The sequence below is a fragment of the Oryx dammah genome, unplaced genomic scaffold, assembly GCF_014754425.2.
Source record: "Oryx dammah isolate SB20612 unplaced genomic scaffold, SCBI_Odam_1.1 HiC_scaffold_1, whole genome shotgun sequence".
Taxonomy (NCBI): Eukaryota; Metazoa; Chordata; class Mammalia; order Artiodactyla; family Bovidae; genus Oryx; species Oryx dammah.
Window position 1 is genome coordinate 54,753,561 of NW_024070185.1, and position 20,350 is coordinate 54,773,910.

The following is a 20,350-nucleotide window of genomic DNA, read 5'->3' on the forward strand; positions in this document are numbered from 1 at the left end:
AGCACCGGCGGGAGCCAGTGTGAACGCATGGCAAGAGCAGCTGAATGGGTGTGAACCCTGCTGTTGTGAAAAGTAAAAGGACCCGAGCTTAAGCACAGTTCCTCTCTCTTGAACTGCTTTTCTCAAGCCTTCAGAGACTCTGAGGTGAGAGGCTGATGGGAGGAAGGGAGCCAGATTTGCTTCCTGCAGCCTTGGGAGTCTTTGGGTTAAGCTTTTGCCCAGTGGCAGCTGGAACACAGTCATCTACCTAATTTACCCTCCACTTTTATTTTAGCCAGACAACATCTGCTGGGAAAGGAGTAAACCATGCATGTGGGGTGAAAGAAAAGAAAGTGAAAGTGAAGTCGCTCAGTCGTGTCCGACTCTTTGAGACCCCACAGACTGTAGCCCACCAGGCTCCTCCATCCATGGGATTCTCCAGGCAAGAGTACTGGAGTGGGTTGCCATTTCCTTCTCCAGGGGATCTTCCCAACCCAGGGATTGAACCCGGGTCTCCCGCATTATAGGCAGACGCTTTACCAGCTGAGCCACCAGGGAAATCCAGGTGGGGTGAGGTGCGCTTAAATTGCATAAATTCAATATCCACGTGTGGAACTCAAGTTTTGCACAGATACGAAATAAGGAGGTAGAAGACAGACAGAAGTTGTGATCTCTGCTTCAGTACTTGCAAGCTCTACAACCTTTAGCAAGTAACTTCTACCTGAGCCTCAGCTGATTAATCTTTAAAGTGGGGATAATAATACCTTATTTGCTTAAAGGTAGAGGCTGAATGGAGCAGAAAAATCTCTTGAAGTTTTCTTCTAGACTCAAGTAAAGATAACATGAGTATTTCTTAAGTAAGAGGGTTGTTTTCAATCGTGTGTTTCTTAAATATGAATTGCTTTATCAGCTTGGAGTATAAAGAAACTCACTGCTTCTTTTAAATATTCAGACTATTAATTGTTCAGACTAGCTTGAAATTTGGATCTCTCCAAACAGTCAGAACTATTGCTGACATAAAGTATGACTGTTAAAGACAGGATGCTACTCATCATTCCCACACACTCAGCCATTTATCCTGAAGCACCCCATTGAGTGGTACTCATTGAGAGTGAGTAAGGTGAAAGAAGCTTCCTATCATCAACCAGGGGTTCTTTCAGAACGAGAAAGACCCATACTCTCTGCCTCTGGCACCTGGGTCATCTCCTCCAAGAAGCCTTCCATAACCTCCCATCTAAACGAGTTATACCACACCAGCCACACCTACCCCCACGCTGCTTTATTTCTCTGCATACCATTTACCACCACTTTTACATTTTGCTGCTTGCTGCTTGTTCAACTGTTTCTCTGCCTCCCTTGATCAGGATGTAAGCCCCAACAGGGAAGAGATTTTGCTTATGCTGTTTATGTATCAGTCTGAGTCCAATTAGAGGAAAAACATGTAGTAATTTGAACAGGGAAAGTTTAGGATAAAGAATTATTAACTATGACGGGAAGTGGGAGTAAAGTGGGATTGGTGAGTAAGAGGTAAAGAATATAAAAATAGCAGATATACAGAGCAGCCATTATCTCTAGGGCTGAGATAGATGACTCAAGAAACAGCCTCCCCAAGGCCCACACATAATCTATGACTGAAATCAAGACCTTGCTCAAGAGGGCACAGCTGGAGTGGGCGGGCCCTGCTGGAAACCTTGCCTTTCTGGCAAGATCCAGAAACCCACATTCCAGACCTTACTGGAAACACATCCTCTGAGATGCCAGGGAAAGCTGTTTAGGAAGATGTCCCATCAGGGGCACTCAACTCCAAAACTACTTAAGGAGGATCGTGGAGGAAGCTGCTGGCTGCTCTGTGCTACTGATTGTCACCTGTGCTGTAGGAACCTGCTAGGCTTGCACACCAGAACCAGGAACATCACTTCCTCTGTTTTTCCAGTGTCCTCTATTGTAAAAGCTTTGGTACCAGGGGCAAAAGAAACTATTTTAAGGGCCCAGATCCATATTCACAGAGCAGGCAAAGATGATGGATACATTTGGAGCTGAGAGCTGATAAATCAAAACTAGCCAGATTTACTGCTAAATTCCCTTATCCTGGCACATATTAGGTGTTCAATAAATATTTGATGGAGAAATAAATTATTTAGAGCATATAAGTGGAAACAGTATGCTTGCTTTGCATATCACTTTAAGATTGAAAGCCCCTGGCATAGCTTCTAACCTGAAAGCTGCTTCTGAGCCTCAACCCCACCCCTACTCCCCAATGTGGAGTAGGGATAAGACAAGCCCTCAAGTGATGTCACAGCTTGGCTAAACAGTTTGGGAGAACGCAATGACAGAAGCACCTGCAGAGAGCAGAGGAGATACTATGTTTTGGGACCTAGGCTGGGCTATGGATTGCTTCACGTGGCATCTTTCTGAGACATCCCTGTGAATTATGTAGATCTACAATATGGTCAAAATGTGAAACATATCCAAGTGATGCATTTTAAAATTACACTCAATAAAAAATAAACATCCTTATTTCTCCAGCCAGTATTCTGTTGACACAAACTGTCAAAAGAGATTAGGACAAAGGTCCTTAATACAAGTATCTGATACTTCCAAACAGAGCATAGTTTCCCCTTTGTCCACTGACCCCTTCAATGGCTTTTCAGGTTCTCTTATTAGGATTCTCATTCCCTGTCCTGAGAAATAAGTGCACAGAATTTCTATAAATATGGCCTAAATGATGCCAAATCTTTCTGTATTGACACAGCATGGCTTTTAGTCACTAATGCCATTAAAAAATATTTACTGACCACCAACTATGTGTCAGACATCATTCTAGGCATCTGGAGTGAGGCTGTGAACATAACCAGGTCTCTGTTCTCATAGAACTTGCTAAGATTCGGGCCAGAACTTCCTACAGAGGCACTATGGGTAATTTAACAAACTACTGAAAAACTCCAGGGTGGTGGGAGTCAATAGCCAACCCTAGAATAATTGCTGGTGTTCTTAGAAGAGTCACTGTCCTAGTGTAGAAACCATATCACCCAAGTGTTTTAATTTTTGGTTCTTGTGTTGTTTTTCAGTCGCTAAGTTCTGTCTGATTCTTTGCGACCCCTGCAGCATGCCAGGCTTCACTGTCCTTCACTATCTCTCAGAGTCTGCTCAAACTCATGTCCATTGAGTCGACGATGCTAACAAACCATCTCATCCTATGTCACCCCCTTCTCCTCCTGCCCTCAATCTTCCACAGCATAGGGGTCTTTTCCAGTCAGTTGGCTCTGAATATCAGGTGGCCAAAATATTGGAGCTTCAGCTTCAGCATGAGTTCTCCCAATAAATATTCAGTGTTGATTTCCTTTAGGATTGACTGGTTTGGTTCTTGGGAATGTTTCAAAATCGTGCAGTCCAATGGAAATATGTGAGCAACATAAAGTAAGAAAGAAATGGCAACCCATTCCTGTTCTTGCCTGGAGAATTCCATGGACAGAGGAGCCTGGCAGGCTAGTCTATGGGGCCGCAAGAGTTGGACACGCCTGAGAGACAAAGTACACACATATTGAGTTATTTCACTTTTTTCTTTTTTTGTGCTCACTCTTCAAAGCTTCTTAAAGTGTAAGTGGAGATGCAGCACATCTCATTTTGGACTGGCCACATTTTAAGTACTCAAAAGCCACCTGTGTTTGGGTACTGGACAGAGAAAATTCAGAAAAGGCCGGCGGAGTCCTCCACTCTCTTATTTTGGGGAGGGGGAAGATATTTGCTGAATTGAAACATTCTGTGAAGTCTAGTTGCAGGATTTTAGTAAAAATAAATAAATAAATAAATAGAAGAAGGTGAAGACCACCATAAACTTCCTTAGAACCAGTCCTTTAAAGTGCCCAGTGCGGAGAGAGGCTCATAGAATGTGCTAGGTTGGACAGTAACTAGTACATTCGTTGGATTCGTCCACTGAAGCAAGGGATATTATTAAGAAGAATTCTTCATGAATGCTGAGCCATCTCGGTCAATGTCTCAAGTTAGAGTAGGGAAAGGACACTCAAAAATACACATCCAAAACTCAGACCTTTTAAGTTAGCCACACGCACCCCGCCCGCTTGATTTTATCTGAATTCCTCCCGCCCCTCTCAAAGTTGGAGGCTAGCTAGGAAAGATTGAAAGCCTCACGGCTTCCCCTTAACCCAGGGAGCTGCCCCTGGCTGGACGAGGACTAGTGGTGGAAAAGCTGCCGGTCCTAGGCTGTCTCTTATTGCCACCAAGTCCACTCATGTTCCTTAGCCTCTATCATAGGGATGCCCCCCCCCCCCCAGCTTCCAACCCCCGGACACGCCCCCACCTTTCCAGCCCCGGTCCCCTTTCCAGGTGGCCGACCCGCCACCTCTCGCGTGGCTTCCTGCCCGTTTCAACCGCGACAAGCTCGACTTGCTCTTCCCAAAAACGGGAAAATGAGGGGCAGTCTTCTTCCTGCTGATCTGGGAGAGGGAGCATCTTGGGGCGTGAAGGTCCGTTTTCCTCCCGGTGTCGGGGACCAGCATCTGGATGACCCTATTTTTCCCGCTGACCAGCTGATAGTCTGCGGGGTGCAGGTGGCTCTCTCGACAAAGTTTCTCCGGGAATCGGGCGACCCCTGCCCACCTCGGGCTTCCAGTCCCACCCTGAAACTCCACGCTGACGCCCCCGCGACCCCCAGTCTGAGCTTCCTTGCAGAGTTGCTTAGGGAAGGTTGCCCCACTTCGGGGTTAAACGGCAATCACAGCCCGCTCGGGACTCGGAGGGCCACCCCTACTCCCGCGTCCCCGTCCCCAGCCCGGGTCAGCGTCTTGCAGCTCATTCTCGGGCTCTGAACAAGAACAGGGGCCCCAATCCGCGTTCACACGGAAAATTATGCCGGCTCCAGCGGCGCGTAAAATTGATGTGAACCGAACGAAGTGGGATCGGCGTGATCCTCCCTCTCTTGTCTCAACAGGGGTTTCGGAGCGTTACACAAGGCCGAGCTTGTCTCTTTAAGGAGACATTGGACCCTAATTAGTCCGCATTCCTGGCGCGGCCCGGAGCAAGGGGCCCTGGCTGTTTGGGTTGGTGAGGGGCGGGAAGGAAGACGAGACTCGGAAGATCTTCTGACTAACTTCCAGTCTTACCGCCCCCTGAACCCTCTTTATTTTGCCGCCACCACCGCCACCAACATCCAGTTCTGAAGATGCAGCCAGGGCAGTAGCAGCAGCAGCCACCGCTGCTCCAAGGCCCACGTTACTTTGATTGACAGCCGAACAAATGTTTCTCCGGTTCGAACGCTCGCGCTCAGGAACGTCAGCCAAGGCGAAGCTCCGCCTTGGGCGTGCCATCTCCGCCCCGCCTCCGCTCACCCCATTTCGTTGCATTCATTGGTCCGAGCCACGGACGACGCCCGGGCCCCACGTGGGTTCCAGCCCGGCCGGCTCCTCCCCTCTAGTTCGCCATTTGTCAGCAGTGAAATGATGGGCAGTAACACAGAACGGCGATTAATGCTCAGCCATCTCTGATTGGTTGTTGGAGACGCCTACCGCGCCGGGGGTGGGCGGGACGCTTGGAGGGCCCCCCAAAGTGGTCGCGTGGCCGGCCGGTGATTGTAGTCAATTTGGCTGAATCTTCAGCTACCGTCGCTGGAGGCGGACTACATCTCCCGGGATGCTCCGCGGTCCCTCCAAGGACGGTTGTGAATATGTATCAGAATGTTAATGATTAGCGGCTGCTAAATTTGGTCAAAGAAGTCACCTACACAGAGCGTGTTGTTAGAGCGGTTCCGAGCGGGTGTTTCAGCTGTTGGCTGCTTTCTTCCCCCTCTCACACACTTGTATATTATTTTGAGGTGCTGTTCGCAGAGTTTGAAAGGAGAGAGAATTAAAAAAAAAAAAAGCCGCAAGCGTTTCACTCTTTTATTTTTATAATCCCCTTCAATTTGGGGTTAAAAAAAAGACAAGAAAACAGGAAGGAAGAAAAATAAGGAAATGAGATGTGGTAAAAGAAGCTAAAAGGTGCCTTTTAAAAGATCGTTGCTGTGAGGTGAAAAAAATCTCCAGAGAAACCAAAAGCACCGCCGAGACCTCTTCCGAACCAAAGGAGTTTGTGTTTGCTTTTAGGAAAGAAGAGAGATCATTCATTCGGAGGAATACCAACCAATTAAAAGACAAATAAAAAAAAGTTTGGAGTGGGACGCCGAGCGAGCCAGCGAGCGAACGGGCGGCGCTGCCGGCGGGCGCTGGGGCGCGGAGCTCGCACTTTCCCGTCCCGGGTGAGCGGCGCGGCTGCGGCGCCGGGCTCGGCGGGCGCGCCTCAGCGGAGCGAACGTCGGAGCGTTGCCGCGGGAGACGCGCGCCGGACAATGCCCGCGGCGGGCCAGTGACGCCCGCGGGGAATGCGGAGCGGTTCGGCCGCCCGCACCCAGGCGCCGCCGCCGCGCGTTTTTGCTGCCCGCGTCACGCGAGACCCAGCGGGGGCCGGGACCGTCCGAGCCGCCCCTCGGACCCGGCCGGCCGCCTCCGCCGCCGCTGCCTCCTCCTCGGGGCCATTAAAGCCAATGAGCCGCGCGCCTCTGCCCAGCGCAGCCAACTAAATCGGTTTGGATGATTCGCGACCTGAGCAAGATGTACCCGCAGACCAGACACCCGGTGAGTGCGGGCGGTGGGGGCGCGGGCTTGCCAGGCGCCGGGGGATTCCCCGCGTCGCCCCCTGCGCGCTGAGTTGTGTCTTTGGCCTGAGGGGCGTGGAGGGCGGCCCAAACCCCGCACGCAGCTCGGGAGTCGCCCTCCACCCCCCGCCCCTGCTCTCCCCGGGCGCGAGGGCACTTTCGGAGAGGGGGTGCGGAGAAGCAATTGAGTTGTAGCCATTTTCTTATTGTTGTCTCTGAAGCCCCTGGAAGCCCCGCGGAGCTGTTCGCCGTCCCCGCGCCGCGACTCCTGGAGGAGGGGTGGCGAGCGATGGAGGAGGCGCGACTCCGCGCCGGGGCGGGGAGGGCGCCCTCCGCGGCGGCGCGGCGTGTCCGGCGGCGGCTCGGGAGTGCGGGGCGCCGGCCCTTCGCGCCGCGGGCCCCGGAGATCAGCGAGCCAGCCGACGGACCGACCGGGAGAGTGGCTGCCGCGTGCCCCCTCCCCCGACCTGACCGCGGCCCGACGCCATGGCGCGCGTCCCCCCGACGGGCCAGTTTCGATTCCGGGTGGGGAGGCTGTGGGCGCGGTGCGCCGGCCCCGGGGCCCCCGCCGTTGACGTGGGAAGGGAGCGGGGTCTCGAGCCCGCGGGGTCCCGGGCGGGCGCCAGAACGCGGGGGCCCGGGGCCAGCCTCAGCCAGGCTGTGCGGCCAGGGGAGGGGGCGGGAGGAGAGTTTTCCACGTTCTTTGCCTGCGATGACACCCCCCACCCTCCCGCCAGTGCCGCGTGGTGTTTTCTCCATCTCTCTGCCTCGCTTCTGTTGTGGGCTAATTAAATATTTTATTGTTGTTCTTTAGGCACCGCATCAGCCTGCTCAACCCTTTAAATTTACAATTTCCGAGTCCTGTGATCGGATTAAGGAAGAGTTTCAGTTTTTACAGGCTCAGTACCACAGGTAAAGATATTGACTTTAGCTGATCCTTCTGTTTGCTTAGCTCTTGTCTTCCCCCAACATACAACCCCCCCCCCCTCCGTTTTTTTTTCCGCCACCACAAAGGTATTACCATGTTTCCTTGTGGGTAGAAAGGGCAAGTCAAGGCCTCTTTTCCTTAGGCAGGTGTAAAGAAATTAAGGGTTTCTTCCTTTAGCCGTAAATTTTAAAAAAAGGGCGAACAATCGAAACTGGGGACATTTGGAAAGCGCCGAGGCCAAACTTTCAATATTGATTTATTGGGGCCAGGCGAATGGATGGTTGGGAACATTCTGGGGCCTTTTGACTTTCTTGGTCCTTCATTACTCTGGGCTTGATTCCTTCTTTCTTTTTGCCATTCCACTGAAACCGAGAGCCCAGAGCCTTAGGAAGTCGCCAAGTAGGCGATTTCATTACTTTTATGCTGAAAAGATGTTTTCGTCTGAAGAGACAATCATTAGATTTTAGAGTGCCTTTGAAATATTTTTCTTTCGCTAGATTTTTAATGGCTTGTACTTCTTATTTCATAAACTACAGAACTAAAACAAGCCACTGAACCTGATCCACGCCTTGCCCCTGGGTGGTGGTATTCAACTTGTCTCTGTTTTGGAGGGAAAAAATAAGATATCATTCATAAGACATGCTTGTTGATTCATATTTTCATTAATCTTTTCGTGGAACATTAAAGAAAAAATTCCCTTGTGACATTTTTAGGGGACCACTATTGCTTGGAGATGTAGGCATTATTGATGTTTATTTCCTCGTTAATGTTGTGTTTAGTGAATTTAGTGAATATTCATTTCTGAATGAGATTCTGGAGTTAATCGGCTAGAGGGTTTTTTCTTAAGCAAAACCCCCCACATTTGATCCTTGTTGAAAGGACAAGCCGGGACTGGTTCCACTCACCCTTTTCTCTCCTGCCTGTTTTTCCATAATGAGGGTGGTACTTAAGATAGTTGATATGGTGTTTTGTAGGTGATGATTTAGAGGAGGGAATGTGTATTTGAAGGATGTAAGTCAAGATCTGGGTTGTATTTAGATTTCCTTATTTCTTGAACAGCCTGAAGCTGGAATGTGAGAAACTCGCCAGTGAGAAGACAGAGATGCAGCGGCATTATGTGATGGTAAGAAAACCGTATCACAGATTCAAAGTACCTATTAGTTTGGGGTACCAAAAGCTAGAAATATGTTCAGATTGTTGGAGGCTGCAGGATTAGAGGACAGTCACTTCCAGTGCAGTTGAAGTTGTGGGAGTGTGACCATTGGCAACCTGTAATTCGAGGATGTTATAACTTGCCTCTGACAAGCAGCTTTGATTTGAATTTTTGAAAAGTTTAGTTGCACAGGGTATAATTTTCTGTGCTTTGTTTTTACAGATTGAAAAAAACAAAAACCTCATTTACATTTCATTGAGATTCATAGGCAAAATGTTTTTGTGTTAGTGGTTTTCTTTGTTGTTTTATTGCTCTTGAAACAGCTTTTAGCCAGAGAATTTTTCAGTAAACTGTTAAAGTTTTAAATGTGTTTTATTTCCTTTAAACAATGGTGAATAAGAAAAGACACTAGACATCTTTTCAGATTTTCCCTCCCTTTTCTTTCCCTACATTGTATATTCCTAATGTGTGTGTATTTGCGTGTATTCTGTGTGTTTTCAGTTTCTGTACTGTTGCACTGTGGAATGTTGTAGTCTCCTGTATAACCGATTCTTTCTGCCAGAATTTCTTTAATGCCAGTTATACTACATGTTTAAAACAATCAGATCTGCTTTTTTAGAAGCATTACCAAGTGTATTTTTACTCTTGTTCGTAAAGGCTCTAGAGTAACTCATTCATTTCCTATCAAGCCTTTTTCCTTTGAATGTATGAACATGAGTAGTGTCCTAAAAATGAGAAACGAAACTCTGAAGTAGCATCACCTTTTCAAATAGTTCATGTCAAAGCCTCAGCATTTGTATGAGGCGTGTTGTTTTTGTTGTTAACTTGCCCACTGTGCCTAGGAATTAGAGTCCATAGAGTACCACATTTTCATCAGACCTTTGTGAGTCATCTGCTTGTGATGTATAAAGATCATTGGAGGTGTTAAGAATGCTATGTTTGAGCTTGATTTTCTGACTTTTGTGAGTTATTCTCTTAGATTCTGTGTCTTAAGGTGGCTTTTAGTTTACTAAGCTGAAGATACTCATAGAGTGTTCTTCCTGATGTACCATCATTGGAAGGATGGATATTTTGGTTTAGGTGAGGCTTTTATGTTTGCTTGGGGACATTGTGAACAAACTAGGAAGCTTGTTTGATGAAAGGCTCAAAATTAATTGCTTTTCCTTCTTTGACAGTATTATGAGATGTCCTATGGGTTGAATATAGAAATGCACAAGCAGGTAAGCTATTATTTCTTTATAAGTGTTTTAAATGACAGTAATACTGTGCACTTTAGAAAGGAAGTTGTATGTTTTACAGTTTGATTCTGCACGTTTTTGTGGCCACCTGTATTTTAAAAGTCCATGTATTGGAGAGAATGCTCTTTATTCAGGTGTGGTTCCTCATCTGTTTAGCATGTTATCTTCATTTTAATCATTTAACAATGTAATTTAAAGTGTCTGAATGCATATTAAACTTTGTACACTTTCAAAAGTAGGGTGCTGAAATTTTAAAATGTTTTTTTTTTTCTTTTGAAAGAATTAATTTATTTTGAACATTGCAGACTTGCCTAATGAAAGCTGTTCTTGGAAAATATTAAAATGTAAGATTGTAAATTGTCTGGAGCTTTCCTTGGGTTGGTGTGAAAGAATGGATAGAGGGTGAGCTGGGAGGATCAAAATGAAATCTGTGGCACTACAAAAGAAACTGATGTAAATTCCTTGTACTGGTCCCCAGAGGCAACTTGGTTGGGTCTTACCAGGAACTGTCACTGTTCCTTCCAAAATTTGCACAGACTACATGAGCCTGATAGGAGGATGTGATAAGGTTCAACACTGGGTCTTGAAATCTAACAGTTAGTTCAGTCAAAAAAATGGAAAGAGGAAAGAAAAAAAATGATTAGTCTGAAAGTGTTGAGATGTATGTCTGAACCAGACTTTTTTTTGCAAGAGACTGAATAAAATGGCTTGGTTTAAGTTTCCTAGAAAGAAAAATAGCATATATGTATAAATACTGTTTGGCAATAATAATAGACATTTGTTTTAAGTGGTCTCCTAGTGAAAGTGCTTCAGATCTGTCTCATCAGCCATTTCGGAATAGGTGTGTATGTGTTTACCTGCTGGAAAAAGATGAAGGAAATCTTAATGCTTTTCATCTCTTATATTCATGGATTTCATTACCTTCTAAAGTTAAAAAATGTAAAATGATCACATACTGTTGAGCTCTATTATGTATGGATTCCTTTTTCAATATGGTTAATTATTACCTACTCAAAACATACATCTTTAAAATATGACTGTTAGACAATAAAAGCAGTCAGATAGCATTTGAAAACAAAGTTTGGGGGAAAAAAGCATCGTCACATTGATTACTTCAGATACTTTTTTTTTTAACTTCATGTGCTATTGGTTGTGTCAATATTAGCATTATAATATAGTTTGTCGCATGTTAAAATTCTTTATTATTTCGGCATCCTTGCCATGTCTGTTCAGATAAGTCATGTAAATATCTCCTGCTTAAACAAAATCCATCAAACTTATGCTTGGGTTAGCTTGAAGCCCCTTAGCTCTACCTTACATAAATAATTCACATGAAAGATACTGTTTGTTAATTATGCTCAATACACGATGTCACTTTAGATCTGGATCTTGTACATGTCTGTCCCTCTTCCCCCCCCTTTTTTTTTGGTCCTCATCCACCACCCAGTACTAATTAGTGTCTTTTTAAAGACTGGACCAGGTGATTAATACCCCTTTATTTCTCCTCCTGTATCTTATTACCACTTAGTTTCCAGATCTCTTTATACTGTTTACAGTTCTGAGAGGCACAGAGCTTGTATTTGGGTGTATGTGTTTCTTTCAGGGGGCAAGAGGTGCTCTATAAGATCCCTTAATTTTACACATTTTATACTTCTGTAATTCTGTCATCTTCTTGTCCAGCTGGCCTCAAATGCCATCCATTTAAAATTGAGAATGGAGTACATTTTCCCTTTTTTTCCCTCTTGCTTTTAAATTCAATCATATCAAGAATCCTGAGGGCAGTTTATCACATTATGAAATACAGACAGCCCTGCAAACCACCTACTTATTATATTTTCTTTCTTTCCTCCCTTAAGCACAGAGGCATATCTGTCTTTATTTGTTTTCCTAGGCAGACAGCCTTGGTTCCTCTTGGCCTCTCTTCCAGATGCACTCACTGGATACCCTCGTAATGGAAAGCAGCAATAAGGCAGGGAAGTTGCCCTGCGGCATAATTGGGCCTAGTTCTCAAGATCGGGTTAGGCTTATTCACTTATTAGATTTGTGTCTCTGAAGGGTTCAAGAGTAGGAGTCCCTGGAGTCCTTGGAAGTACCCTAGTAATTGGTGGCCCTGATATTTGAAACCTTTGTGTATTTTTTGGTTAATGCTTCTGTTCTTGCCTGCTGCCAGCCACAGAGTATTTATTTTTAGAGAAATTTTTCACTGGAACAGAAAATGATGGCTGTGATGGAGTCATGACTCTGTGACTTAGCAAATTGATAAAAGGATAAAAGCACAGAGCAGTGATAGGCAGGGTGGGGGGGTCCAGTATTTATGGTCCCTCCCCTTGCTGTATGATGTTCATCGTCAGTCACCCTGTGCTGATTCTGATAGAGGACTGTAAAGTGAAACCTATGGGGAATTTGTCATTCTGAAATGAAAGCTAATGTAATTAGTACCAATTAAAGTACATTTAGTAAATTGGATTTAATCTTAATTAAGCCTGCATAATGTTGCCAATTTTTAACAATTATGTTTGAGAACATAATTAATTTAAATTTTGGTAACTGAGTAAATAGCATTAGTCTGGTAGAATTAGTTGATTTTTTTTTTTAAAGGGGAACTCAGTGACATGACATGGAATTAGAGCATAAAATATGAATCTGATTTCTGGTAATCTTTAGTAGGATCAATAGAGCTGAAGTTGGGAGAAAACCCAAAAAAGTTAGAGTGGAGTGTTCTAGGCTGTAAAGTGAATTAATGTTTTGCCACTGTCTTTAAGTTCTAGCATGAAAATGAAGATGATAAGTGGGACATGGTTGGAAATGGCCCATGTTTTATTGTGATTTCTTCATAATGGGATTTTTAAGAATGAAAGAATATTGGCCTTCATTCCTAAGGATTTCCCTAAGTTGGGTCTTTCTGTTTTTTGTTTTGAATGGGACAGGTGGTGGCCAATGGTTTGGTTGTTACTTTTTTTGTACCCCCCCCCCCCCCGCTGATTGTTCCTTATACATACAGAGTGGCTTCTAAATGGGTCAGTGACTGTGGGGAGAATAGGGTGGTGCGTTCAGTTGATAACATTGCTAAATGCTGCTTGTTGCCGTCCTTCACCTGTAATGTTGTAATTAAAGAAGAGGCCCTGATTTAATCTGACAGCAGGCAGTTACCACTTTAAAAAGTGAATATTGGATGTAGATTAGGAACAATGGATATGTAAATTCGACCTGTAGGAACTGTAAATGGAGATGAACATACTACATTTTGAGAACATCTATGATTTTCTCATAGTTAATAGTCTGCAACCTGCCAATCTCTTTGCATTTAAAAAATTAGCTTAGTATTTGAATTTTAGAAATCGGAAAATATTAGAAGTCTGCAACACTTAGAGCTTGCATTCTAATGTACTGCACATGTATATATACATGTCTCTGTTTTTGTATGTGAATATATACATGTTTTGGAGAAGGAAATGGTGACTCATTCCAGTATTCTTGCGTGGAAAATTCCATGGACAGAGAAGCCTGGTGAGCTACATCCATGGGGGTCACAAAGAGTCAGCCACAGCTGAGCAACTGAGCACCCATACATGTTTAGTTTGCACATATATGTGTATATATAGTTATTATTTTTTTCCAATCAGAGCAAGCAAACTCCTGTTTCACTATAAGCCATGTAAATTTTATTACAAGACTTGGGCCACAACCATTTGAGTGCTGCTAAAATATTAATTGAATAGAAATGAAAGGGCCTTGCCAACTGATAGGATATCATAATCATAGCCTCTCTGGTCGATGGTAAATGATGATAAATGACATTAGGAACCTTTTAGCAAATTGTAATAACTACAAGGAGGGAAGCAGTATGGATTTGCATTATATCTGATACCCTCTAGTACCAAGTGGATTGCCAATACTGCTTGTTTAGCATTTTCTAAGGGCAATAGGATATTGATTTCTGACTTACAAGGAACAGCTCTATTTTCACCATTGAAAAGTATTGCAGGTTGTTAAGAAGAAATTGACTTGAAGAGGCCGACTGCTGCCCATCATGGAGCAAATAAAGCAAAACTGCCGAAGCATGGTGGAGCAGCGAGACGGGCCCTCAGCAATTTGTTGCTATTAATTTACCATGCTCGACAGCAAATCAATCGGCATCTACTTCATCTGCTGGAGAAAATGCTGTCCAGGGCAGATAAAAGGCTCGGCATGGTACAGAGAATAGACTGGATTGGCCAAAAGGAGGCTGCAGTTAATGTGTAAATAAGTGAAATCAAGGCCACAGTTGCAGAGGAAGCTGTTGTTAATTAGGTTGGTGCTTTTTCGTGAACTATTTTAGAAAGCAGCCGAGGATTTGGAGAGTAAAAAGAGATTTATTGAGGTTGAAGTAATACACGACTGGCCTGGCATTCCAGCCTTGAGTGTACTTGATTCTAGGGTGCAGTAAATTTATCTGGGGACAGTGCTTGCAGTGGAAGCAAGCACTTTGTTTAAAGTTCTGTTTAGACTAGGTTTCCCATAAGGAAACTTTATTTGTGGAGCTTTACTAATTTCTTGTACGTGTCTTGTCTTAGACTGTATATGCTTGGATTGGAGGAGTAGATGCAGGAGTATATGTTTGAGAATGTGGGCAAAAATATGGCTGTTGTCTTCTTATGCAGTGACAGTTTTTCAGGAATGAATGTGATTGAACTCTTGTGTAATAATGAAAGGGAATTATCGAAGGTGGGATGTTTTAGCACAAAGTAATTTAATAAACCAGTGAAAATTTTGCTGCCAGAACTTTCTTTTGCTGTATAAACCTTAGGAAATAATAATCTAGAGGGGCTAAACAGTGGTGGACACTGCTGGACCAGATATTTTCAAAGAGAGATTACAAGTGAAATTTCGATAATTGTGCGAAAAGCTCCAGATATAATTAGGAGAGCGTGGAGGGGAGAGGGTTTGTGTTTTTGTTTTTCATTAAAGGTTTAAAGCCACCTCTTCTAATTTATGATTACTTATCCTGGTGGCAATGGCACCCCACTCAATACTCTTGCCTGGAAACTCCCATGGACGGAGGGACCTGGCAGGCTGCAGTCCATGGGGTCGTGAAGAGTCAGACATGACTGAGCGACTTCACTTTCACTTTTCACTTTCATGCATTGGAGAAGGAAATGGCAATCCACTCCAGCGTTCTTGCCTGGAGAATCCCAGGGACAGAGGAGCCTGGTGGGCTGCCATCTGTGGGGTTGCACAGAGTCAGACAGGACTGAAGCGACTTAGCAGCAGCAGCAGCAAAGGGAAGTCATTGGTGATAATTTTTCCCCTGCCTCTCTGATTGGACATTTTGGGATGAGGGTTAGCTTCAGTCTTTTTGGTAAGTCTAGATATATGTAGATTTTAAGAAAATTTTTTCCCAAATTTAGAGGATCTAGTATTGGGACAGTTGAAACCAACTGTCAGTGCCTTGGGCAGGGCACAGGAGCTGTTATTTTACATGTCACAGGACCTTCAAAAGAAGGAGGTCTGGAGGAGGAAATTTACCCAGTCAGGGTATGTGCATAATTAGCATTTTCTGGATTGTGTGGGTTTCCCCCTTTTCTCTTCTTGCATGTTGGGTTCTTAATTTTCTTTCTGAGGTTTTATAGAATATCTGAAGATTTTTCACCTGAAGCAGTGATTGTTGAATGGAATTGGAATTTCCTTTCAGTAGACATGAATGTTTATTACGTATTTGGCTTGTGCTTACAGCTGATCTGGGCACATTGCCAGAATTCTTTAATTCTCACAAAGATCCTAAGAAAGGGATTATGACCCATCAAAGAATGATTAAACAGGATCAGATCTGCACAAGGTGATACAGTTATTAGGTAGTGGATTCTGGATTTGAGATGAATTTACCTGGAAGGGTGTTTGTTGGGGGATGGGTCTGCCTTTGTTTGGAGATCAGGCCCCAGCTCATTTCTGGAATGGAAAACTCCTGGAAGCCTGGGCTAGTCCTTGGGTTTGCCCTTGAGCCACTGCACTTTGGGCTTATACCCAGACTCCTGGAGTGTGGGGGCATTCTCTACATCTCTGCCTGGAGTCGGGGCCAGCGGCTTGGCCTGAACTCTTTCTCCATCCAGACTGCTTTCAGTGGGTGAGAGGGCTAGGGTCGCTTTCGCTTGGAGTCTCCCACGCATGGGGGTGAAGAGAGCTGCTTATTTATCAAGATGAATTTGCTTCCTCCCTTGGTAACCTATTTCTCATTTGTTTACCAACTTGCTTTTCCATTTAACTTTTATCTTTTCCTTGTGGCCTCTAAAACTATGCCTGAAGACAACGGGCTGTTTGTTAATCACCATCTTGTGGGTTTTTGAAGGGGGAAGCTGGGAGGGGAAAATGTGATGTTTTGTGGCCTCTTTGTAGTTCAAAAAGAGGTTCTTAGATGCAGGAAATCGCTCACAACTCAAAATTTTAAATGAAGGCAAATGTTTTGCTTATACTGTTAAAAGACTTTCTTTGCAGCATTCAAATGAAGGGATATTTCCTTTCTCAATGTCCCTTAGTCCCTCCTGGATAGTGCTTATTTTTATTCCACTTGTTTTATTTGCTGGACAGAATTCCTTGTATCCTAAATGATATTAGTTTGAGCCGGGTTGGATTAGTGGACTGAGGGATAAGATGCATCTTTTTAGGTGCTGTTCCAGCCTCATTGAGGCTGGGATAGTGCAGGCACTGGCCCTTGCTTCTTGCTTTTTTCATTTTGTCTTTCCTAGAATTGTACTTTTTTTTTTTTTTTTAACTTTTTGTTTTGCACCATAGACTAGGTGAAGGCAATTGTGAATTAAATGTTTCAAATGTGTGGTTAGAAGCAATTTGTGTTTGTTTTTAGTGAGAATGGTTTTATTTGACATGACTGGATAGACTGGTTTATGGCTTCAGGACAGCAGTAATCACTTGATGCCTCCAGAGCCAGTGAAAGGGATGTGATATCTAAATGTTTTCCCTTTTTCCCTCCCCACAGCTGCTCTTAAAAACCTCTAGAACTTTAGCTGTGGTGGCAGGTCAGTGGTCTCGTGGCTCATTTACCATCAGTTCTGTGGGCTGGGCTGTTGGAGAGAAGAGGGAGGCAGCACGTGTAGGTGTGAACAGTGAATATTTACACTGATGATGACAGTTCGCGAGGTTGAGGACTTGACTTGTTCAGAGTATGTTCACTGAGAAGAGAGTTCATGGAACTATTCACTCCTAAGAGGAAAGGGCCTGAGAAGTTTTAGTCAGAAGCAAAAATTAGAGTCATTTTGCTGTGGCCTTAGTAACAGCTGTCAGTTGCTTTCTTGCTTTCTGTCTGTAAAGAGGGATTTGGCTAGCAATCAACGCCAATCTGTATGCCCTCTCTGTTTTCATTGGACTTGACCTAGTGTTTATGCCAGGCTTTGACAATTTCTCTACCACTGAGCCCAGCTTTCCTTAGAGTTGTAACCGTACTCCATCCAGGGGGACAAAGGGAAGTGTGGGTTTTCTTAGCTGGATTGTCAAAAAAGCAAGAGAAAAACATTCCCAGATGCCGCTCAGGTCCTCTGCCATCTGGTGCGTGGGTCACTTTGTCATCATTTTGAGGATTTTGCCCACAAATACTTCACAAGTGGTGTTGTGGAGGGAGCTTCTGTGGTAGATGGAGAGAAATGCTGGCGGCCCTCCTGGGCTCCACCTACAACCTGTCCGGCCTGCTGTATCTCGGCCCCCATGCTCACCCCACAGCTTAGGCAGGAGAGGTGGAGTCAAGGAAGATGGGTATTGACCTTCTGATTTCCTCACAAGCTTCACGTAATTGTTATCATTCTAACTGGGATTGTGTTCTTATTTTTGAAACACATATTCTGCTTCTGAAAGTCTGTGGGTTATTTTGGATAAAGAATCTGAAAATGCAAGGAAATATAACTGAAAGAAGAATAATTGTAGGAATTACGAGCACTAGTTCCCCGTAACACCTTTCTTTACAGAGAGCTTATGGCATTTTATATGTTCTCCTTAATCTTCCTGATGTTCCTGTAAAGCAAGTAGCAAGCTTGGATCCCTGTATTTAGTTTTCAGTGGAGTGCCCGACAGTTTGCCAAGCAGTGTCATTCCACTGGCCTCCTTGAACAGATGACGCTGGGGCTTAAGGGCTTAAGGGACTAGCCCGGTGTCACAGTACTGGAGGATCAGCACGCGGGCTGGTAGTCCAGGGTTCATGCGGGTCAGCGGGCGTCCAAGGTGCTGCTGGCCGAAAAGGAAACCGTAGGTTTCATGACTTTCCTCTCAGGGCTCCCTGCACTGACTGCACTGTTCCCAAACACCAAACAGTGCACTTGTTTCTGGGGTGTTCTTGGCTGTATGCAGCATGAGAAGATGGGGATGCTTCTGGCCCTCCACGTAGTGTTACAGAGTGTTGCCAGAGACCTGATCCCTGTGTGTGTGAGCACAGAGCCTCCCTCTCCTCTCTGCTGTTTCCAGAGTCCCCGCCCTGCCAAAATGGAGGCTTGGGATCGCAAATTAAAATACAAAGCCTAGATCCACTGTGAGCACAGCGCTTAGTGAAACTGGCTGTGTTCACATTCCTTAAATATACTGTGCAAACACCAGGTATAAACTTGTTTCTCGCCAGCCTCCTTGCTCCCACTTGAAATTAAAGCTCTGTGAGAACAGGGGTGTTGATGGCCTCTGCTATGTCCCCGGTGCTGAGAACTGTGCCTGCCACACAGTAGCTGTTCGTGAAATATTTGGTAAATGAGGAGTCCCTGCATTCAGATCGAGGGAGCCAAGAATGTGTATGGTATTTTTAAGGATATATGGAGGTTGTAGGATAACACACCTTGAGCTTCCAAGCCTGTAAGGCCTGTGATGCCTACTTATTAAGTTTGTGGAAAAATGACAGGAAAGGTGAAGTAAAAAAGCACCTGAGTTTGGTTTGCTTTTTAGGAGCAAGTTAGGCTAGTTAAAGTAGAATACATGTATTTTAGCATGTGGGATTTGCCTTCTTAAAGATGGAAACATGAATCTTTCCTAACTGAATTTAAAATTCAGTTTGAACATCCCTCTATCACTTGTCAGAGTGTATCTGAAGAATTCTTTTACTATTAATAGGTCTGTGTACTTGTGGTTTGAGTGAGTGTGGGGAGATATTGATCTTAGCCATAGTGTGGTATGCTTAGCTAACTTCAAATCAGTAAAAATGCAAGCTTCTGCTTCTTTTCAGGGGACAAGGAAATGAAGATATCTTAGTTTTTTATTGGTGGAAAGGGTACCGTGTCATTGAAAGTTTAAGAATCCTAGTCATAACAATAAGTGATTTTAGAGAGCTTGTTTAGAGGTAATATTTTACTTATTCTCACAATAACCTTATGAGGTTACTGCTCTATATTGCCATTGTTATTTCCATTTTGTATATGAGGAGGCTGAGGCACATAGAAGTTAAATAACTTCTTGAAATCAGCCAGTAAGACAGATCCTCGGCTTGACTCAATTTCAGATCACTGGTGTGGTAGGTATTTCTGTCGAATCTCCAAACATTTCAGATGCTCTGTTTGGAATACTCTCCTGCGTCCACCAAAGTACTTTCCTGAATCAGGGGATTCAGATTCCAGTTCTGACCTTACCAGTACTCAGCTGTGTGATGTTGCTGAGTACCTTAACTTCTTAGCACTTTGCTTTTCTTAGCTTCAAATAAGAGTGTAAGTAAACACTGAGATCTCTTATTTCTTTTGTCTAAAATGACTCTTCTGGTTATTTTCTATGACCCAATGGACAGAAATAGAGACTTCTTTTCAGACTCAGAAAGTCCCTTTTAACACCTATTTTCAGAGGTTTTTGTTCTTTTAAACTATAAAATTAACCTGTTTTATATTTTATAGGATACTTTCTCATCCATGATTTTATTTAGATTCCAATAATGTTGCAAAAGCATTTCCCCATCTTTTGGATGAATAAAATAAGACTCCAGTTTTAAATGACAAAGTCCCTCAGTTAATTAGTGGATGGTTCATAATTCACTGGCTCCCTGAAGGCCATCATTCAGGCCAGAGTAATGTTGATGCACAACTTGAATAGTTATTGTAAAACATGTAATATTAATGTCATATGGTTTCTTCTGTTTTTTTTTTTTGGGGGGGGGCACTATACACATATTAATAGTTCCCAGGGATCAAACCTGGGCCCTGGCAGTGAAAGGCCAAGTCCTCACCACTGGACCACTTGGGAATTCCCCCAAATTAAATATATTTTGTATGTATATAATTCTAGTGCTGCTTTAAAGTGATTTGTTTTTATACTTTTCCTTTGGCGTATATAGTGTTGGAAAAGCATTGGAAAATTTAATCATACAGCTTCCGAAATCATGTAAATTGAAATGTGGTCCAATAATTTTCTCCTAAAGTGCTAGAGGAGAATATGTAGTAGTTTCTTACCTGTTGTGTAAGTAGCTC

General features: G+C 44.1%; 1 protein-coding gene and 1 non-coding gene across 6 annotated transcripts in view; one reads left to right on the plus strand and one right to left on the minus strand.

Annotated features, from left to right (window-relative positions):
• Positions 1-465: 465 nt before the first annotated feature.
• On the minus strand, positions 466-537 carry TRNAY-AUA. The gene has a single exon. It is a non-coding gene; the product is annotated as a tRNA-Tyr (tRNA).
• Positions 538-5,690: 5,153 nt separating this feature from the next.
• Positions 5,691-20,350, plus strand: part of TLE4 (TLE family member 4, transcriptional corepressor) — a 156,860-nt gene continuing 142,200 nt past the window's right edge. For all 5 annotated transcript variants that reach the window (XM_040258301.1, XM_040258384.1, XM_040258601.1 and 2 more), the window contains exons 1-4: positions 5,691-6,605; positions 7,440-7,537; positions 8,613-8,676; positions 9,882-9,926. In XM_040258301.1, the coding sequence (XP_040114235.1) occupies positions 6,561-6,605; positions 7,440-7,537; positions 8,613-8,676; positions 9,882-9,926 (252 nt within the window). In that variant the 5' untranslated portion in view covers positions 5,691-6,560. The remainder of the gene's footprint in view (positions 6,606-7,439; positions 7,538-8,612; positions 8,677-9,881; positions 9,927-20,350) is intronic.